Here is a 16,528-nt window from a genome sequence, read left to right on the forward strand (position 1 = left end):
TCTTTATCTGGTTCCCCAGGGGGACACATCCTTGGCTATGAGCAGAAGAGATAGAAAAACCCATTTTGGAAAAGTTATTAAAAGAATTTCAAATTGCAGTGTCCTTTTAAGTAATGTTATCTTTGTAGTTTCCACTACAAATTCACCAGCCAGAAAAAAATTAACTGTTTTTGCATAAAATGTTAGGGTTTTGTACCTTTAAACATTTCAAATAAACCAAGGGGCAGTTATGGTTTAGCCTTTATTAGTTAACAGATCTGAATATATTTTGCACACATTGGTTTTTATTCTCCCCCCACCCCCTTCTCTTCCCATGAGTTGGAGCCTGACCGCAAGCTCTCCTTGATTTCAGAGTGAGGCGCTTCCCACTGAGAAGGAAAAAGAAACAGAGGAGGATTTGGAGCCCCGGCCAGCACAAGCACATAGTACCCCACCCACACAGCTCTCTGATACAGAGGACTTTGCAGGCCTTGAGACAACCAGCTTACTGCAACATGGAGACACTGTCCTTCACATCAGCGAGGACAATGGGATGGAGAATCCCCTCCTTACCAGCCACTTCAGCTTCACGCATGTTGAGCTTGGTGAGACTGATGTTGACTTAGATGAGTCCCATGTTTAAATGTCGGGGAACTGCATTAGCATGGGAGGAGAGAGAATGTAGAGTCTCGGTAGAGAAACTGTATCTTCTCTATAGAGTTTCTTGATAACTATTGATGAACTAATCAGAAAGAGCACTTTATAGCCAACAAGGGAAAATATCTAACAACCTATTTGCTACAGATTGGCAAATATGTTTTAGAAAACAAGCTAAGCCTTTTTGGCAAATCTAATTTGGTTCAGGGCAGACTGCAAAGACCAGAAGAGAATTCTAAACAATTCTGCAGCCACATATCTGTTTCCCAAAATCTTGATCTGCCAGAAATCTACTGCAGTCTGCAGCTGCTCCAGTAAAATGCATTAGTTTAATATAGTAGACTGAAAAAACCCAACCTTTTTGAGGTTAGCCACTTTAACACTGCCCCCCAAAGTTTATTTTTGTAATTTCAGAAGGGTTATATAGTATCTGAATCAAAGACTCGCATGACTGAATATTGGCAGTCAAAATGCTGACAATGAATATCGAACTAAAGATTGTTTTAAATAAACAGGCCCATGACTGTGTTTTCTAATCCCCATAGCAATGGCACATACCATTGAATGATTAGAAAGATATTTTTTGGCACTGCAGACTTTAGCAGTGTTTACTTTTGTCTGTTGGTTTCATTGCACTCTGTAAGATAATACCCTAGTGCTAGAAAAATAGTCATTCTGTGTAAAACTGAATACACTACATACTACAGGAAAGAATGCACATGCTGTGCTCAAAGATAGATGGGCGGGGGGGAGTGGTCTGTAGATGACATAAATGGTACTATCTATTCTGCTTAAATATATTAAGCAATTTATGTAAAAAACACAGCTAGAATGTGTGGACTTTCTAGTACAGGGCAACAACTTAATTGATGCAAATATCTACTCTGTATGCACTTGGAAATGTATATTTTAAGTAACGTATATAATCCATATTTTCACATTCCTGTAAACTAGGAATGGATATTGCAGAGAATAAACCTGATGAAAGAATATATTTTCTGCACACTGAGATTGTATTTAAAAAGGCGCCATTCTATGTGGGTATATGAATATGCACTAATTATGACTCTGCATATGTAGATATAAATGCATAATATTTATATGTATATCTTGTCCCCTTTGGGAATTGACTGAAGTCGTGGGTGAGTTACGATCTGTGCTTCAAGATCATGTGATTAAATTGAAACAGGACTTTAGTCATTGACATATGGGAAAGCTGCAGAATAGCTGTGAGGCATACTGTGAAGTTGCAACCAATGACCATATTTACGTGTGTGTTTGTGTGTTCACATAATACATTTTCAACTAACCTTGGTAGAATGAGATATTAGACCAGGGGTCGGCAACCTTTCAGAAGTGGTGTGCCGAGTCTTCATTTATTCACTCTAATGTAAGGTTTCGCGTGCCAGTAATACATTTTAACGTTTTTAGAAGGTCTCTTTCTTTAAGTCGATAATATATAACTAAACTATTGTTGTATGTAAAGTAAATAAGGATTTTAAAATGTTTAAGAAGCTTCATTTAAAATTAAATTAAAATGCAGAGCCCCCCAGATCGGTGGCCAGGACCCGGGCAGTGTGAGTGTCACTGAAAATCAGCTCGCGTGCTGCCTTCGGTACACGTGCCATAGGTTGCCTACCCCGTATTAGACCTTATAATTGGGGCATTATTAGGCATAGAAAAGTTATTTTTGATCACTTTTAGAGCTTTCTAAAGTGTATTACTTATAATCTTTTTGACCTATCAGTTTGGACTCATGGTATTAAGACAACATGATTTTAGAGTTAAAATGATATGACCAAAAACAAAACAAAACCCACACCAAGCAAACAACACCACCACTATATTTTTTTAAATAACTATTTTTTTCTAAAATCATTTTTCTGTAAAACACTGTCATACACAGCCTATACGCTGGTCTGGTGCAGTATTACAAGTTTTATTGGCATTAATTTAAGATCAACTCCAGAACTGACTGGTGGCTTCAGTAATTTCAACCAATCAAACCTTTATACCTCACCCATCATGTATCCTCTACATATACATATGAGTCAGTAGGAGCCCTGTGTGCACATCAGAGTACAGAATTGGGTCCTATATATTATTCACACACACACACACACACGTACGTACAACGGACACCTTAGCAACAACAAAATGTATTCTTTTCTCAAGCTTGTCTATCTAGGCCCCAGTCCAGAGGTGTTGAGCACCCTCTACTACTGTTGCCTTCATTGAGAGTTAAAGGCACTTTGCACCTCATAGGAAGTGCTAGTCACCTTGCAGGATTAAGCCCTTGCTGTACAGTGGGCAATCTGAAAGTGGTTTGTGGTCAAAAAAGTGTCTGTGTAAAAATGGCACCTTGCTCAGCACAGATCATGGGTATTCTGAATGATAGCTGCTTATATCGCTGACTTAAATATATCTGACTACTTCTTACGTCTCTCAGCACTACAGAGCCTGCACTGGATTCTTTCCTAGTGTTGGCATCATCAAAAGAATTATTAATTACGTCCCGCATGTGGAATTGCTATTATTAACGATGACTCACAAATCAGAAAGAACACCGCTTCACTTTCAGATCCCAGTTTGGGTTAATTGGCAGTTGGAGGGGGAAATATTTTATTCATAAACGAAGTAAATTTGATATAGAAATGGCTGAGAGGCAATAAACATGGAACCCCATGTTGAATTTTGTAGTCACTTTTTCACTGATAATGTACTTTAAAAGGAAGCATTTACATTAATGTGAGATAGATGCCTGCCATGGTATTCTAATCTAATTATAGAAAAATAACTGTGATTTACTACAATAAATTCAGTATTTGTGATAAATGTTTCCATTAAGGTTGCCCACTGTTACAAGCTGAATCCATCTTAGCAAGCCATAGCAAGGACTAAAAATGCCTCTTTTTGAAGTCCACCCTCCAACCAAACAAGTGCAGTGTATAAATGACGATTACATTATTCAGGTGGCCCAGGAAAGGGCTATAATTTCATTAGGTAGTTATAAAGACAGGCTGATCAGTCTGTATACTTATACATTTTACTTTCGTATTGGTTGCACTTAATATTGTATTAATAAGGTGCATAAACATGTAATTTTTTCCCAGTATCTCTATAAAGTGACTGGTATATTTCTGCTGTGAAGGAAAATTATGCTGCTTAATTAGTGTTAGAGGCCTTAAGTGCATGTCAAACGTCTGGCCCTTACAAATGTCTCTCAGTGTTTGGTTCTGTTGTGTTGCCTCAAAGTTTTAAACTAATTTGCAGTTGTCAAAAGGATTAAAGATAGAAAAGTCTGTTCACACTGATCATGTTCAACAAATAGTAATTAAAAGACAAGGCTCTGTTTAATCCTATTGTACAACATTAGACAAGTCTCCCTTTTTAAAAAGCACTATATCCTGCTATATGAGATTACTTTGCTCTGTTGCCAACAAAGTTTGTTATAATTTAATATGTTTATCTGTCATCTTTTAATATGTGCCTCGCTAGAACTTGCCATACATCCCCCACCCCCGCCTTTTAGAAAGGGGGGGATCATTGTACTGGGAACTTTCGGTGTGATCCACTTGTTGTGTGCATTTGTGTCCTCTTAATATGACCTTAACTGTGCTGAATGTCTAGGTGTATTTATATGTACATGTATGTGCATAAGAATGTCACAGGATGTATTTGAAATAATACTATTGCCTAGATTTTTGAAGGAAAGAAAATTGTGTTCCAGAAGGAAAACATGATGTAGGTTTGAAACTGATCTTATCAAGTTGTTTGGAAGTTCAAAAAACATCAAAACTAGAAACTCTTGTTGAGTTGAAACTCTAAAACCAAGTATAAGTTTATAAATGGTGTAGTTCCCTCCCAATCTCCAAATAAGGGCATTCTCTTTGAAATTTGAACAAATCTTAAGCTTTAACAAAGTGTTTTTTGACTTCCCATTACCAAAGAAATGTTTAGAGGGAAAGAAACAAAATATTGGAGAAGAAACCAATTACAATAGACCAACCTTCACAACCAAGTGGATATGTGATTTAAAATATTATCTCAGGGCAGTTAAGTAGGATATTACATTCTCATTTGCATTTTCTGTTGTTTTGGGAAGTAGTCAAGTCTTGCACTGAAAGGAAGGCAATCTTGCTGTGCCAAACAGAGAATAGAGTTTATTTGAAGCAAGTTAGATTTGAGGGCTTAAGGCAAATTCGTTACATAGAACTGGATAAAAACATGTCAAATTATATAATTTCCCCACATTACAACTGTGTAATTCATTTTAAGAATCAATGCAACTGGAGAACAAAAATCCCCATTAGTAAAATGAAAGCCCTTTAAGAATAATTTGAAGGATTACAGACCCAAAATCTTATAGATCTAAAATGAGAAAACCATCTACTGTACTTCCCAAAAGTACCTAATAGCAAAGTCTGTGATGTGTACCAAGTGACCAAAGACCAGGGATAAAATATAAATAATAGAGATGTCCGAATTATGTTTATGAAAGAGATTATAAGAGTTTAATGTTTGAATATGCACAAATAATAAAATATATCACAAATATTTAATGTGGTGTGAGATTTTTCTTAGGCCTTACCATGGCTACTTCTTCCAGAGAGGGCCTCTATCTTTCCAAACTTTGTCTTTGCTGGAGCTGACATTCTCTGATAAACTTTTCTTCCTGCAATTCCCTCCAAATGCTCCACAGCTAACAACCAATGTGGTGTATTTGCCACGTTTGGAGGCCTGGCCATCATTTATTGCACTCATATATTACACTTCTGAATGGGTTACTTTGGAAGTCAAGCTAATACTCCCCCTTTCTTTTATTTTTCCTAAATATTTGACTGTTTCTTCCTAAACTGATGATACCCCATCATTCCGGTAGGTATAACCCTCTGCTTTGGCCTACATGAGATACAAAGCTGGGTGAAAGCGGCTGGCTCGGCACGGTGCGCCGGAACTCAGGGACGGGTGAGTTTAGTTGATGACAGTATCGCTGGAACTTGGTGACTCTCGATGGCGGCGAGGCATTATGCCATGGAAGCCGATGCCTGACTTCCGTCCAGGAAAGCCGCAGGTGCTACCCTCACGAAGGAGGAACAGCAGCACGGCCACGCTGGGCCCGACCAAGGGTCCAGCAAGGACAGGGTCCCGCCAGCAGCCGGAGCCAGGGGCTGCAGAGGGAGTGACCAGAGCAGGGCAGCCAGGCTCAGGGACACCAGCCTGGGCCAGCTGTGTGCCCTGTGCTGCGGGCAGGGCTCGCCTCTCCCCCTCCCGCCCATCATGGTCTTTGTACCGCCCCTCAGGGGGCGGGTCTCCAGCGCTGCCCCGCCCCCTGGCGCCGGGAGGGACGCCAAAGGCTGATGAAGCGCGCCTGCGCCACCCTTTCCCCAGGCACCGTGTTGCATTGTGGGGCGAGTAGTCCCTGCCGTTCTGCAAGCCGCGGGCGGCGGCGGCAGAAGAACTACACGTCCCAGCATCCCCGGGGAGGGGGTTGTGGCGTCCCTCAGGCTGTCGCGCCTGCGCCTCGCTCAGTTCCCGGTGGCGGGGCGGCCATGGCGTCGGGTTGCCGGATCGGCCCGTCCATCCTCAACAGCGACTTGGCGGCGCTGGGCGCCGAGTGCGGCCGCATGCTGGACTCCGGGGCGGACTACCTGCACCTGGACGTGATGGACGGGTAACTGCCGCCGCGCGGCGCGCGCGCTTCCGCCTCGGGGCGGGCTCGAGCCCGAGCCTGAGCCCCGCCCCCCCGGTTCCCGGCCCGGGGCGGCTGCAGCCCTGGCGCGCGCGCTCGCTCGCTCGCTGCTGAGGGGCGGCTCCGCCCGCCCGCCCGGGGTTTGCTCAGCGCCTCGTTGCGGCCGGGCCGGGCGCTGCTCCCAGGCACTCGCCCTGCGCTGCGCCCGCTGCCCGCAATGGGAAACCCGCGGCTGGCCCGTGCCGCTGGCTGGGCGGGGGCTGGCGTAGGGCCCTGGGAGGGGTGCGAGGGTCTCAGCGCTGCAGCCTGAACCCCGACGTCTGCATGGCATTAAACAGCCCTTTAGTGCGCCCCTTAGCCCGAGTCAGCTGCCGCGCGCCAGCGGCCGGCGCCCGAGTGCCGTGTAGACACACCCAGGCGAGAGGGGGCGTCTGCCTAGACCCCGCCGCAGGATCAGCGGCTGTTCTGGTGCAGCGTCCTGTCAAATCCGCGGTGATGATAGTGCAGCCGTTCCTAGTGGTTAACGAATGGGAAGTGTGTGTTTCATTGAAATGTAGGGCTGGAAGGACCTCCAGGAGTCATCAAGGCCAGCCCCTGTGCTGAGACCATCCGTGACAGGTCTTTAGCTAACCCGTTCTTAAAAATTCCCAGCGATGGGGGATCCACAACCTCCCTTGGACGCCTAGGCCAGTGTTTAGCTACCCTTACAAAGTTTTTCCTAATATCCATCTAAATCCCTCTTAATGCAGATTAAGTCAGGTACTACTCCAGCAGATGTGAAGGACACTTCATCACTGTCCTCTTTAAAACAGCTCTTAACATAAAAACGGCCATACTGGTTCAGACCAAAGGCCAGTATCCTGTCTTCCAACAGTGGCTAATGCCAGGTGCCAAAGAAGGAATAAACAGAACAGGTAATCATCAAGTGATCCATCCCATTGCCCATTCCCAGCAGAGGTTAGGGACACCATCCCTGCCCATCCTGGCTAATAGCCATTGACGGACCTATCCTCCATGAATTTATTTAGCTGTTTTTTTGAACCCCGTTATAGACTGGCCTTCACAACATCCTCTGGCAAAGAGTTTCACAGGTTGACTGTGCATTTTGTGAAGAAATACTTCCTTTTTTTTTTGTTTTAAACCTGCTGCCTATTAATTTCATTTGGTGTCTCCTAGTTCTTGTGTTATGAGGAGTAGATAACATTTCCTTATTTACTTTCTCCACACTAGTCATGATTTTATAGACCTCTGTTATATCCCCCCTTAGTCGTCTCTTTTCCAAGCTGAAAAGTCCCAGTCTTATTAATTTCTCCTCATATGCCAGCAATTCCATACCCCTAATAATTTTTGTTGCCCTTTTCTAAACCTTTTCCAATTCCAGGATATCTTTTTTGAGATGGGGTGACCACTTCAGCACACGGGATTCAAGATGTGGGCGTACCATGGATTTATATAGAGGCAATATATTTTCTGTCTTATCTATCCCTTTCCTAATGATTCCCAACATTCTGTTCACTTTTTGACTGCTGTTGCACATTGAGTGGATGTTTTCAGAGAAGTATCCACAATGACTCCAAGATCTCGTTCTTGAGTGGTAACAGCTAATTTAGACCCCCATCATTTTATATGTATAGTTGGAATTATGTTTTCCAATGTGCATTACTTTGCATTTCATCTGCCATCGTCACCCAGTTTTGTGAGGTCCCATTCTAACTCTTCGCAGTCTACTTTGGACTTAACTATCTTGAGTAGTTTTGTATCATCTGCAAATTTTGCCTATTTTTTCCAGATCATTTATGAATATGTTAAATAGTACTGGCCCCAGTACAGACTGTGGTATACCATTATTTATCTCTCTCCATTCTGAAAACTGACCATTTATTTCTACCCTTTGTTTCCTATCTTTTAACCAGTTACCAGTCCGTAAGAGGACATTCCCTCTTATCCCATGACCGCTTACTTTGCTTAAGAGCCTTTGGTGAGGGACCTTGTGAAAGGCTTTCTGAAAAATTAAGTACACTATATCCTCCTTGTCCATATGCTTGTTGACCCCCTCAAAGACTTCTAGTAGATTGGTGAGGCATGATTTCCCTTTACAAAACCCATATTGACTTTTCCCCAACAAATCATGTTAATCTGTGTGTCTGATAATTCTGTTCTTTACTATAATTTCAACCAGTTTGCCTGGTACTGAAATCAGGCTTACCGGCCTGTAATTGCTGGGATCCCCTCTAGAACCCTTTTTAAAAATTGGTGTCACATTAGCTATCCTCCAGTCATTTGATACAGAAATGATACATTATATACCACAGTTAGTAGTTCTGCAATTTCACATTTGACTTCCTTCAGCACTCTTGGGTGAATCCCATCTGGTCCTGGTGACTTATTACTATTTATCAATTTGTTCCAAAACCACCTCCAATGACACCTGAGTCTGGAACAGTTCCTCAGATTTGTCGCCTAAAAAGACTGGCTCAGGTTTGGGAATCTCCCTCATCCTCAGCCGTGAAGCCTGATGCCAAGAATAGATTTAGTTTCTCTGCAATGGCCTTATCACCCTTGAGGGCTCCTTAGCATCTCGATCATCCAGTGGCCCACTGTTGGTTAGCAGACTTCCTGCTTCTGATGTACTTAAAATTCTTTTTGCTATTACTTTTTGACTCTTTGGCTAGCTGTACTTCAAATTCTTTTTTGGCCTTCCTAATTACATTTTTACACTTCATTTGCCACAGTTTACACTCCTTTCTGTTTTCCTCACTAGGATGCCTTTTTGCTTCTCACTGCTTCTTTTACTTTGTTGTTTAGCCATGGTGGCACTTTTTGGTCCTCTTACTATGTTTTTAAATTTGGGATTTAAAAGGCCTCTATTATGGGGCCTTTAAAAAGTTTCCATTAAGCTTGCAGGGATTTCACTTTTGGCACTGTACCTTTTAATTTATTTAACTAACTTCCCCATTTTTGTGTAGTCCCACTTTCTTAAATTAAATGCTACTGTGGTGGGTTGCTGTGGTGTTTTTCCTGCCACAGGGATGTCCAATTTAATTATATTATGGTCACTATTACCAAGTGATTCAGCTATATTTGAAGACGGTTATCAAATCCCCCCCTCACTTTTCTTTTCTCAAGAATAAGCATGCCCAGTTTTTCAACCTTTCATCACAGGTCAGGATTTCTAAATTTCTAGATTTCTTATATCTTGTTTGTTGCTCTCCTCTGGACTCTGTCCATTTTGTCCACATCTTTCCTAAAGTGCGGTGCCCAGACTGGACAGGAACTTCAGCTGAGGCCTCACCTATGCCAAGTTGAGCAGGACAGTTTCCTCCCACCTCTTACGTATGACACTCCTGTCAATCACCCCTGAAAGATACTGGCCTTTTTTGCAAGTGCATCATATTATTGACTTATTCAATTTGTGATCCACTATAATCGCCAGATCCTTTTCAGCAGTGCTATGATCTAGCCAGTTATGCCTGTTGTGTAGCTGTGCATTTGATTTTTCCTTCCTAAGTGTATTACTTTGCATTTGTCATTTTTGAATTTCATCTTGTTGATTTCAGATCAATTCTCTAATTTGTCAAGGTTGGTTTGAAATCTAATCCTGTCCTCCAAGATGCTAGCACCCCTCCCATCTTCGTGTCATCTGCATATTCTCCACTCTATTATCCAAGTTATTAAAATATTAAATAGTACTGGACCCATGGCTGATGTGTGGGACCCCACTAGATTGACAGGAAACCATTGATAACTACTCTTTGAGTATGGTCTTTCAATCAGATTTGCACCAGATAATAGTTTTGTCCAGATTGTATTTCCCTAATTTGATTATGAGAATGTCATATGGAATTGTGTCAAAAGACTTACTAAAATCAAGACATGTCACGTCTTGCTTACCCTGTATCTACTAAGCTAGTAACCCTGTCAAAGAAGGAAATTAAGTTGCTTTGGCATGATTTGTTCTGGACAAATCTATGCTAGCTATTGCTTATAACCCTATTATTAGGGCCCTACCAAATTCACAATCCATTTTGGTACATTTCAGTGATAGGATTTTTAAAATCTGAAATTTCACAGTTTCAGATATTTAAATCTGAAATTTCATGGTGTTGTAATGGGGTGGGGGGTCCTGACCCAAAAGGGAGTTGGGGGGGTTCCAAGGTTATTGTAGGGGGGTTGCAATATTGCCACCCTTATTTCTGCGCTGCTGCTGGTGGGGGCGCTGCCTGCAGCTGGGAGAGGTTAATTGTATTAACGACACTGCTTCTTGAACATAGTCTATAAAGATTTGTTTTTATATTTCCCATAAATGTAGGTCAATATAAAATTCCTTACTTTAGTCACCATACAGTAAAACAATATCAAGCCTAATAAAGTGCTTTTTTCTAATTGGTAGGCACTTTGTTCCGAACATCACATTTGGACACCCTGTAGTAGAGAGCCTTCGAAAGCAGCTGGGTCAGGATCCTTTCTTCGGTAAGGACTTCGTTTTTCCAAACTCTTGAGTACGTGTTGTTATACTGACAGAGGAAACTACAAAACATTGTGGGTTTGAAGCCTCACCTGTGGCCTGTAAGCTCAGGCCACAACTCAATGGGGTAACCTCAAAACTGTTTTGCTGCTTCCTAACCCTGGGGCTGGTTTTATGCTGTCTTAGTTTAGAATAGCCTTACCCTGGAGGCCAGGATGGTGGCAGGAATCATTGGAATGTGGTTACAACACATCCCCCTACATGTGGGGAAAAGTCGAGGAGGGCTGGTGTAGAGCCAGCTATGCCAGATGAGGATTTCCCCAGCTTTCCAGCCCCTTTCTAGAACTTGAGTAGCACAAAGGAGCCATGTCCTGGGCCTCATGTTCGGTGATTACGAAATATTTATAGCCAAGCAAAACGCTGTAAAAATACAGTTTCCTTTTTAGCTAAACTAAGTCAGAGGGAGGGGAGAATGTATTATGTGAGCTACTGTTTGTTTGTTTTTTACTACTTTAAAGAAACATTCTCCCATGTGGCATGTCACTATAATGTAATCGATGTCCTATTAAGCTTGAGTAGTAATTATTACTAAACATATTTAATAATACCAACATTGAGCATGGATTTATATTCTGAATTTGTTTTGTATAAATTAATATGCACTCATTTGAGCAGCTTATGCTGTTACTAGTCTTTTTGAGCTCTGAGCGCATGCTTTGAATGTGCATCTTCTGTAATGACTCTAAAGCAGCTGATATGGCATATGAATTACAGATAGTCCACATATTGGTATATTTTGGTGAATGATGCATGCCCAGTGTATCTTGCTTACTCATGCTTCTGTTATTCGTGATTCCTTTCAGATATGCACATGATGGTTGCCAAGCCGGAGCAGTGGGTGAAACCAATGGCTGTAGCAGGTGCAAACCAGTACACTTTTCACCTAGAGGCTACAGACAATCCAGGGGCACTGATTAAAGACATTCGGGAAAATGGGATGAAGGTGAGGAGCTGGTGTGGCAAGAGTAGTGTGCTGCATTGCAGTAGCTGCCTCCCTCTGGCATTGAAAGATCTGGGCAATAATGTTCTTGAGGACTAATGAAATGAAAGCAATTTATATCTGAACAGAAGTCCTGGAGACAAAGTGGAATCTTGCTTTAATGCAGTGGTCCCCAGAGTGTGAGGTGCACGGAGGGAGGGCCACCCAGCTCCGCTCCTGGCTTCGACTCCTGCTCCCAGCTGCAGCTCCGTCCCCTGGGGGCCATGGACTGGTTACATTATGGGTGGGGAGCAACATAAAAAGTTTGTGGACCATTGCTTTAATGCAATCGATACCTTTTTGCCTTAATTGAGCCTAAATAATATTCCAAATACTGTTCACAATATTTAATCAGTAATTTTTTAAAGCTTGTAGTAGCCACTATCAGAGCAATGCTAACACAGGTGCAAGCCTCCTTTGTCCGACAGATGTACTTTCATTTATCTTTCCCTCCTTCCGTAGGTTGGCTTGGCCATCAAACCTGGAACTGTAGTTGAATATTTAGCACCATGGGCCAATCAGATAGACATGGCTTTGGTGATGACAGTAGAACCTGGATTTGGAGGGCAGAAGTTCATGGAAGACATGATGCCAAAGGTAGATACTGATTGTGTTTTATTAAATGGAACTAGTCTGTTTCTACTCCCTATGCCTTGACAACTGGGAAGGGAGAGGACATTAACAGAAAATCCTTAATCATTTAAATGTTAGAAATTATATAGACCTGGGGGAGTATCTATGTAAAACCAAGTGCTTAACTTTTGTGGGGGGGTTTGTATGGGCTCTTTAGATTCAGTGGCTGAGGACACAATTTCCTTCCTTGGATATTGAAGTGGATGGCGGTGTGGGGCCAGACACCATCCATAAATGTGCAGAGGTAAGCTTTAAAAACTGAACTACACAGTGAGGACTCTCCTTCTTTCTGTGCATGAGATTGTAATCTGGGTCTTTCATTTTGGCCATTTGCTTTGTTTTAGAATCATAAAGGGACCTCAAGAGATCATCTAGTCCAATCCCCAATTAAATCATCCGACAGATTTTTGCCCCATATGCCTAAATGGACCCCTCAAGGATTGAACTCACAACCCTGGGTTTAGCAGGCTACTGCTCAAACCACTGAGCTGTCCCATACCATGACCTAACCTACAGCACTTGTTTTGTCACCCTCTGCTCAGGATAGAACCAGAACTAACCAAGGCTGCAGGAAAGCTGTCTGGGGAAATAATACCCTTTTCTCACTAGAGTAATTTTTTTGAAGTCTGAACCTGTGCTGATGAAGTCCATGCGTGTTGCAAGTGGACAATAGTTACCTACCTTTTCTAATACAGAATTTTCACTAGTTAGAGTGTACTGGGATTATGTGGTGGTGGTCCATATTACACAGCTGGCTGGTTAACCTTCTTCCAGGCAGGAGCAAACATGATTGTGTCTGGCAGTGCTATTATGAAAAGTGAAGATCCTAGATCTGTCATCAACCTCCTGAGGAATGTGTGTTCAGAAGCTGCTCAGAAACGTTCCCTGGACCGATGAGACTGCCAACTCATGCCAAGGCAGCTTGGGTGCGAACAGGTTCTATTCCAGTATGGAAACATTGCTGCTGAACCAGGACTGCAGCACTGAAGAATTGTTCCTTCACTGCAAGCAGCTGTTTTGCCAGGGCTGGAAATACAATCAGCCAGTGCTATCCCTTAAATTGGCTGGAGACTTACTTTATAGCAAATAACAGGTATTGGATGGAAACAAAATTGTGAGTTTTTGCTTGAAAGGTGTGGAAGACTAAGAGTCTGCTCTGTGCATTCCTACAAAACTGTTTCAATGTTTGAAATAAAACACTGGTGATAAGTCATCTTACGACTAGCAAAACTCATCTGTTAGCTGTTCAGTAGTATGTGCACTCCAGGATGAACCAATCTACCCCAAGAAAGAGCATCTTTCCAGAACTAAGTTCACTAACTTAGACAGGTATGTACACCCCAATAAAGTTATGGTACAATATTTCGTTCTCACAGCAGTGGGAAATAAAAGTTCCACAATAAGCTTTTATCATAGCTTCTCCTTTGAAAAACTAAGTCTTTTGGCCTAGTTTTCATAGGTGGTATCCTTCTGACTAGCTAGTGAAAACTTTCCAAGATAAACGATCTGAAGGTACAGTTATTAGATTAGACATTGATTCCTGAAGTTTTTACAACAAACTTCATTGTAGAAGAGTGGTTTTGTCACCAGCAGTAGAATAGTAAGTTGCCTGCTATTGTGGGTTAACAAAATTTTAATTATTGCAGAATGAGCAGCCACAGGGTATTGTCTCTCATTTGTACAAAAGCACATGGGGATCCTAAGCCAGGTCTTTTGCATTCTAGCTATTCAAATAGGCTCCAGTGACTAGTCATAGGTAAATGTATCCTTCAGGCAATCCATGGCTGGAAGACCAAGCAGCTACTTCAGCTGTTGCCTGTGTATAAACCAGCATCCACGAGGCCCACTCCAGTGGAGAGGACGTAGGATAGTTTAGAGCCACAGGGTGAATCTGCTTCAGCTGTTCAGTTTCTAAGCAATGATAGTCGAGAGAGGTAGGACTGATTCAAGAATTCCTCTAGTTAGTCTCTCTCTGAAAAACCATGTTGGACATGTATGTACACCTCTTCCCAATACCCCAATTCAACAGAGATGAGATACTACAGGTGTGGGGGCAGCTTGTGTAAACATAGCCACTCTAGCTCCCTCAGTAAAAGCAGGTGTGAGGATGCAGCAACAAAGGGTACGTCCAGACTACCCGCTGAATCGGTGGGTAGTAATCGATTTATCGGGGATCGATATCGCGTCTTGTCTAGACGCAATAAATCGATCCCTGAACGTGCTCCCGTCGATTCCGGAACTCCACCAGGGCGAGCGGCAGTAGCGGAGTCGACGGGGGAGCCGCGGACGTCGATCCCGTGCCGTGAGGACCCAAGGTAAGTCGAAATAAGATACGTCGACTTCAGCTACGCTATTCCTGTAGCTGAAGTTGCGTATCTTACATCGACATCACCCCCACCCCCTCCCACAGTGTAGACCAGCCCAAAGGCATTTGGCATGGGTTGCACAAAAAAGTACCAAGGGGCTCAGACAGGCTTGTAAAGCCTGGGCCAAGGCATCCTCAATGCTGTTAGTAAGCCAGCTAGAGTTTAAACAGAACCAAGTCCGGGATAACTGTCAGTATGGAATTGTTTGCTCAAACCTGCTGTGCACCACTTTTCCAAATACAGTATAACTAGTTGCCAGAACTCATTCACACAGTACCCCCAAAACTACCGTGGAGAGAATGTTTAACTGCAGGCAGTCCCATGTTGTCATTTAACACCCTTTCAGTTAAAAAAATACTATGCTCTGTCCCAAGGAGAAATATGTAATTGAATCCTTTGTCAGGTCCTAGATTAGAGCAGTTTGGGGTCCACACCTTTTTTTGTCAACAGGCTTGAGCAGGTGTAAACTGCCAGCCTACGGCTGCACTTCAGGGGGAAAACATACATGCAGGAAAACCACCTCACCTCCCCAGCAGAGTGGCTGGCTAATTGTTCCTACTGCAGCACCCCCCTTTGTAAGTGTGACCTCTTCACTTCCACAGCCTCTTATTACGGTTAAGGGAAAGGCTATTAGTCACCATGGAGATTACTACTTTCACATATGCTTAATTACATTCTTCTATTACTCCTTAAAAATTGCCCATTTTCTCACTATTAGCAAACAAATAAAAATGACAATTTTCTGTCCCAGCATGCCTTCCTGCACTTAAAAATAAGTGATGTAAATATGCTTATGCACAGAAAACAGCAGCTACACCTCATCCATGAAAGTACATATTGAACAGGGAGACACTTTCCATTTGGATGCCTGATCAGACTAAGTATTTCCACATTAAAACTAACCACACAGGATCACTCAGTCATGGGTCAATGAATAGAGAAGTTTGACTCAAACTTTCATGCCTAAATCAAATTTCCAGACACTCTGCACATCAGTCTCATGCCAGTCAACCTGCCAGACCCCCAGTGAGGAACATAATTAATTGTACTTTTCTATAACCTCAGTCTCATGATTCTTTAGGTGGATGAATTCATGATGTAAATACATTTTCAACAATAAAAGTGCAGGGATATCACTGGGACTAAAATGAAAGCCAGTTAAGAATTATTTGTCTCAAAACAGGCAAAGTTCCAATGGAGAGCCAATAAAGCCATTTAGACTAGTGCCAAAGCAAACTTTTGTGCACTACTGCATTACTAGACTGGAGGTCCAGGGTGCCCACTATCATCAATGGAGGAAAATATATAAGACTCCAGATGTCCAATTCAATCCTTATTTGGATGTGGGGTCCTCCAAAAGACAGTTCTGTAAGCAAGCTAGCATGCACCCAAATAGGGTGAGAAACTATACTGAAAATATGCTCTGCTCACCACATCTGAGGACTTTCTGCCCTTCCCATGCTTTGATGAAGGTCGTGGATCTGAAGGAGGATGTGAAACCTCTTGCAACAGGGCCAGGGAAGGAGATATGGAGGCCTGAAAAAATGCCTTTTGATCCAAAATGGTAAACAAAGCACAAACATACTAAAACAAGTCACAGGTCCAACAGTGCCTGACTGCATAATGCTCAGTACTTTACAGCTGCAGGGGGATGGGAGGGGAGGAATGACCTGTTTTAGCCTTTATGTAACAGCTAA

At 42.6% G+C, this 16,528-nt stretch overlaps 2 protein-coding genes across 4 annotated transcripts in view; both read left to right on the forward strand.

Moving 5' to 3' along the window:
- UNC80 (unc-80 homolog, NALCN channel complex subunit) overlaps positions 1-622 on the forward strand; it is a 171,611-nt gene extending 170,989 nt beyond the window's left edge. For all 3 annotated transcript variants that reach the window (XM_065413385.1, XM_065413384.1, XM_065413386.1), the window contains one exon: positions 353-622. In XM_065413385.1, the coding sequence (XP_065269457.1) occupies positions 353-622 (270 nt within the window). The remainder of the gene's footprint in view (positions 1-352) is intronic.
- Positions 623-5,996: 5,374 nt separating this feature from the next.
- RPE (ribulose-5-phosphate-3-epimerase) lies at positions 5,997-13,675 on the forward strand. Its single transcript, XM_065413420.1, has 6 exons — positions 5,997-6,310; positions 10,719-10,798; positions 11,657-11,796; positions 12,295-12,429; positions 12,623-12,709; positions 13,240-13,675. Exons 1-6 carry the CDS (start codon positions 5,997-5,999, stop codon positions 13,360-13,362), a joined length of 879 nt encoding a protein of 292 aa, XP_065269492.1. The 3' UTR covers positions 13,363-13,675.
- Positions 13,676-16,528: the final 2,853 nt, after the last annotated feature.

This window comes from Emys orbicularis, chromosome 11 (assembly GCF_028017835.1).
Source record: "Emys orbicularis isolate rEmyOrb1 chromosome 11, rEmyOrb1.hap1, whole genome shotgun sequence".
In the NCBI taxonomy this organism is placed as follows: domain Eukaryota; kingdom Metazoa; phylum Chordata; order Testudines; family Emydidae; genus Emys; species Emys orbicularis.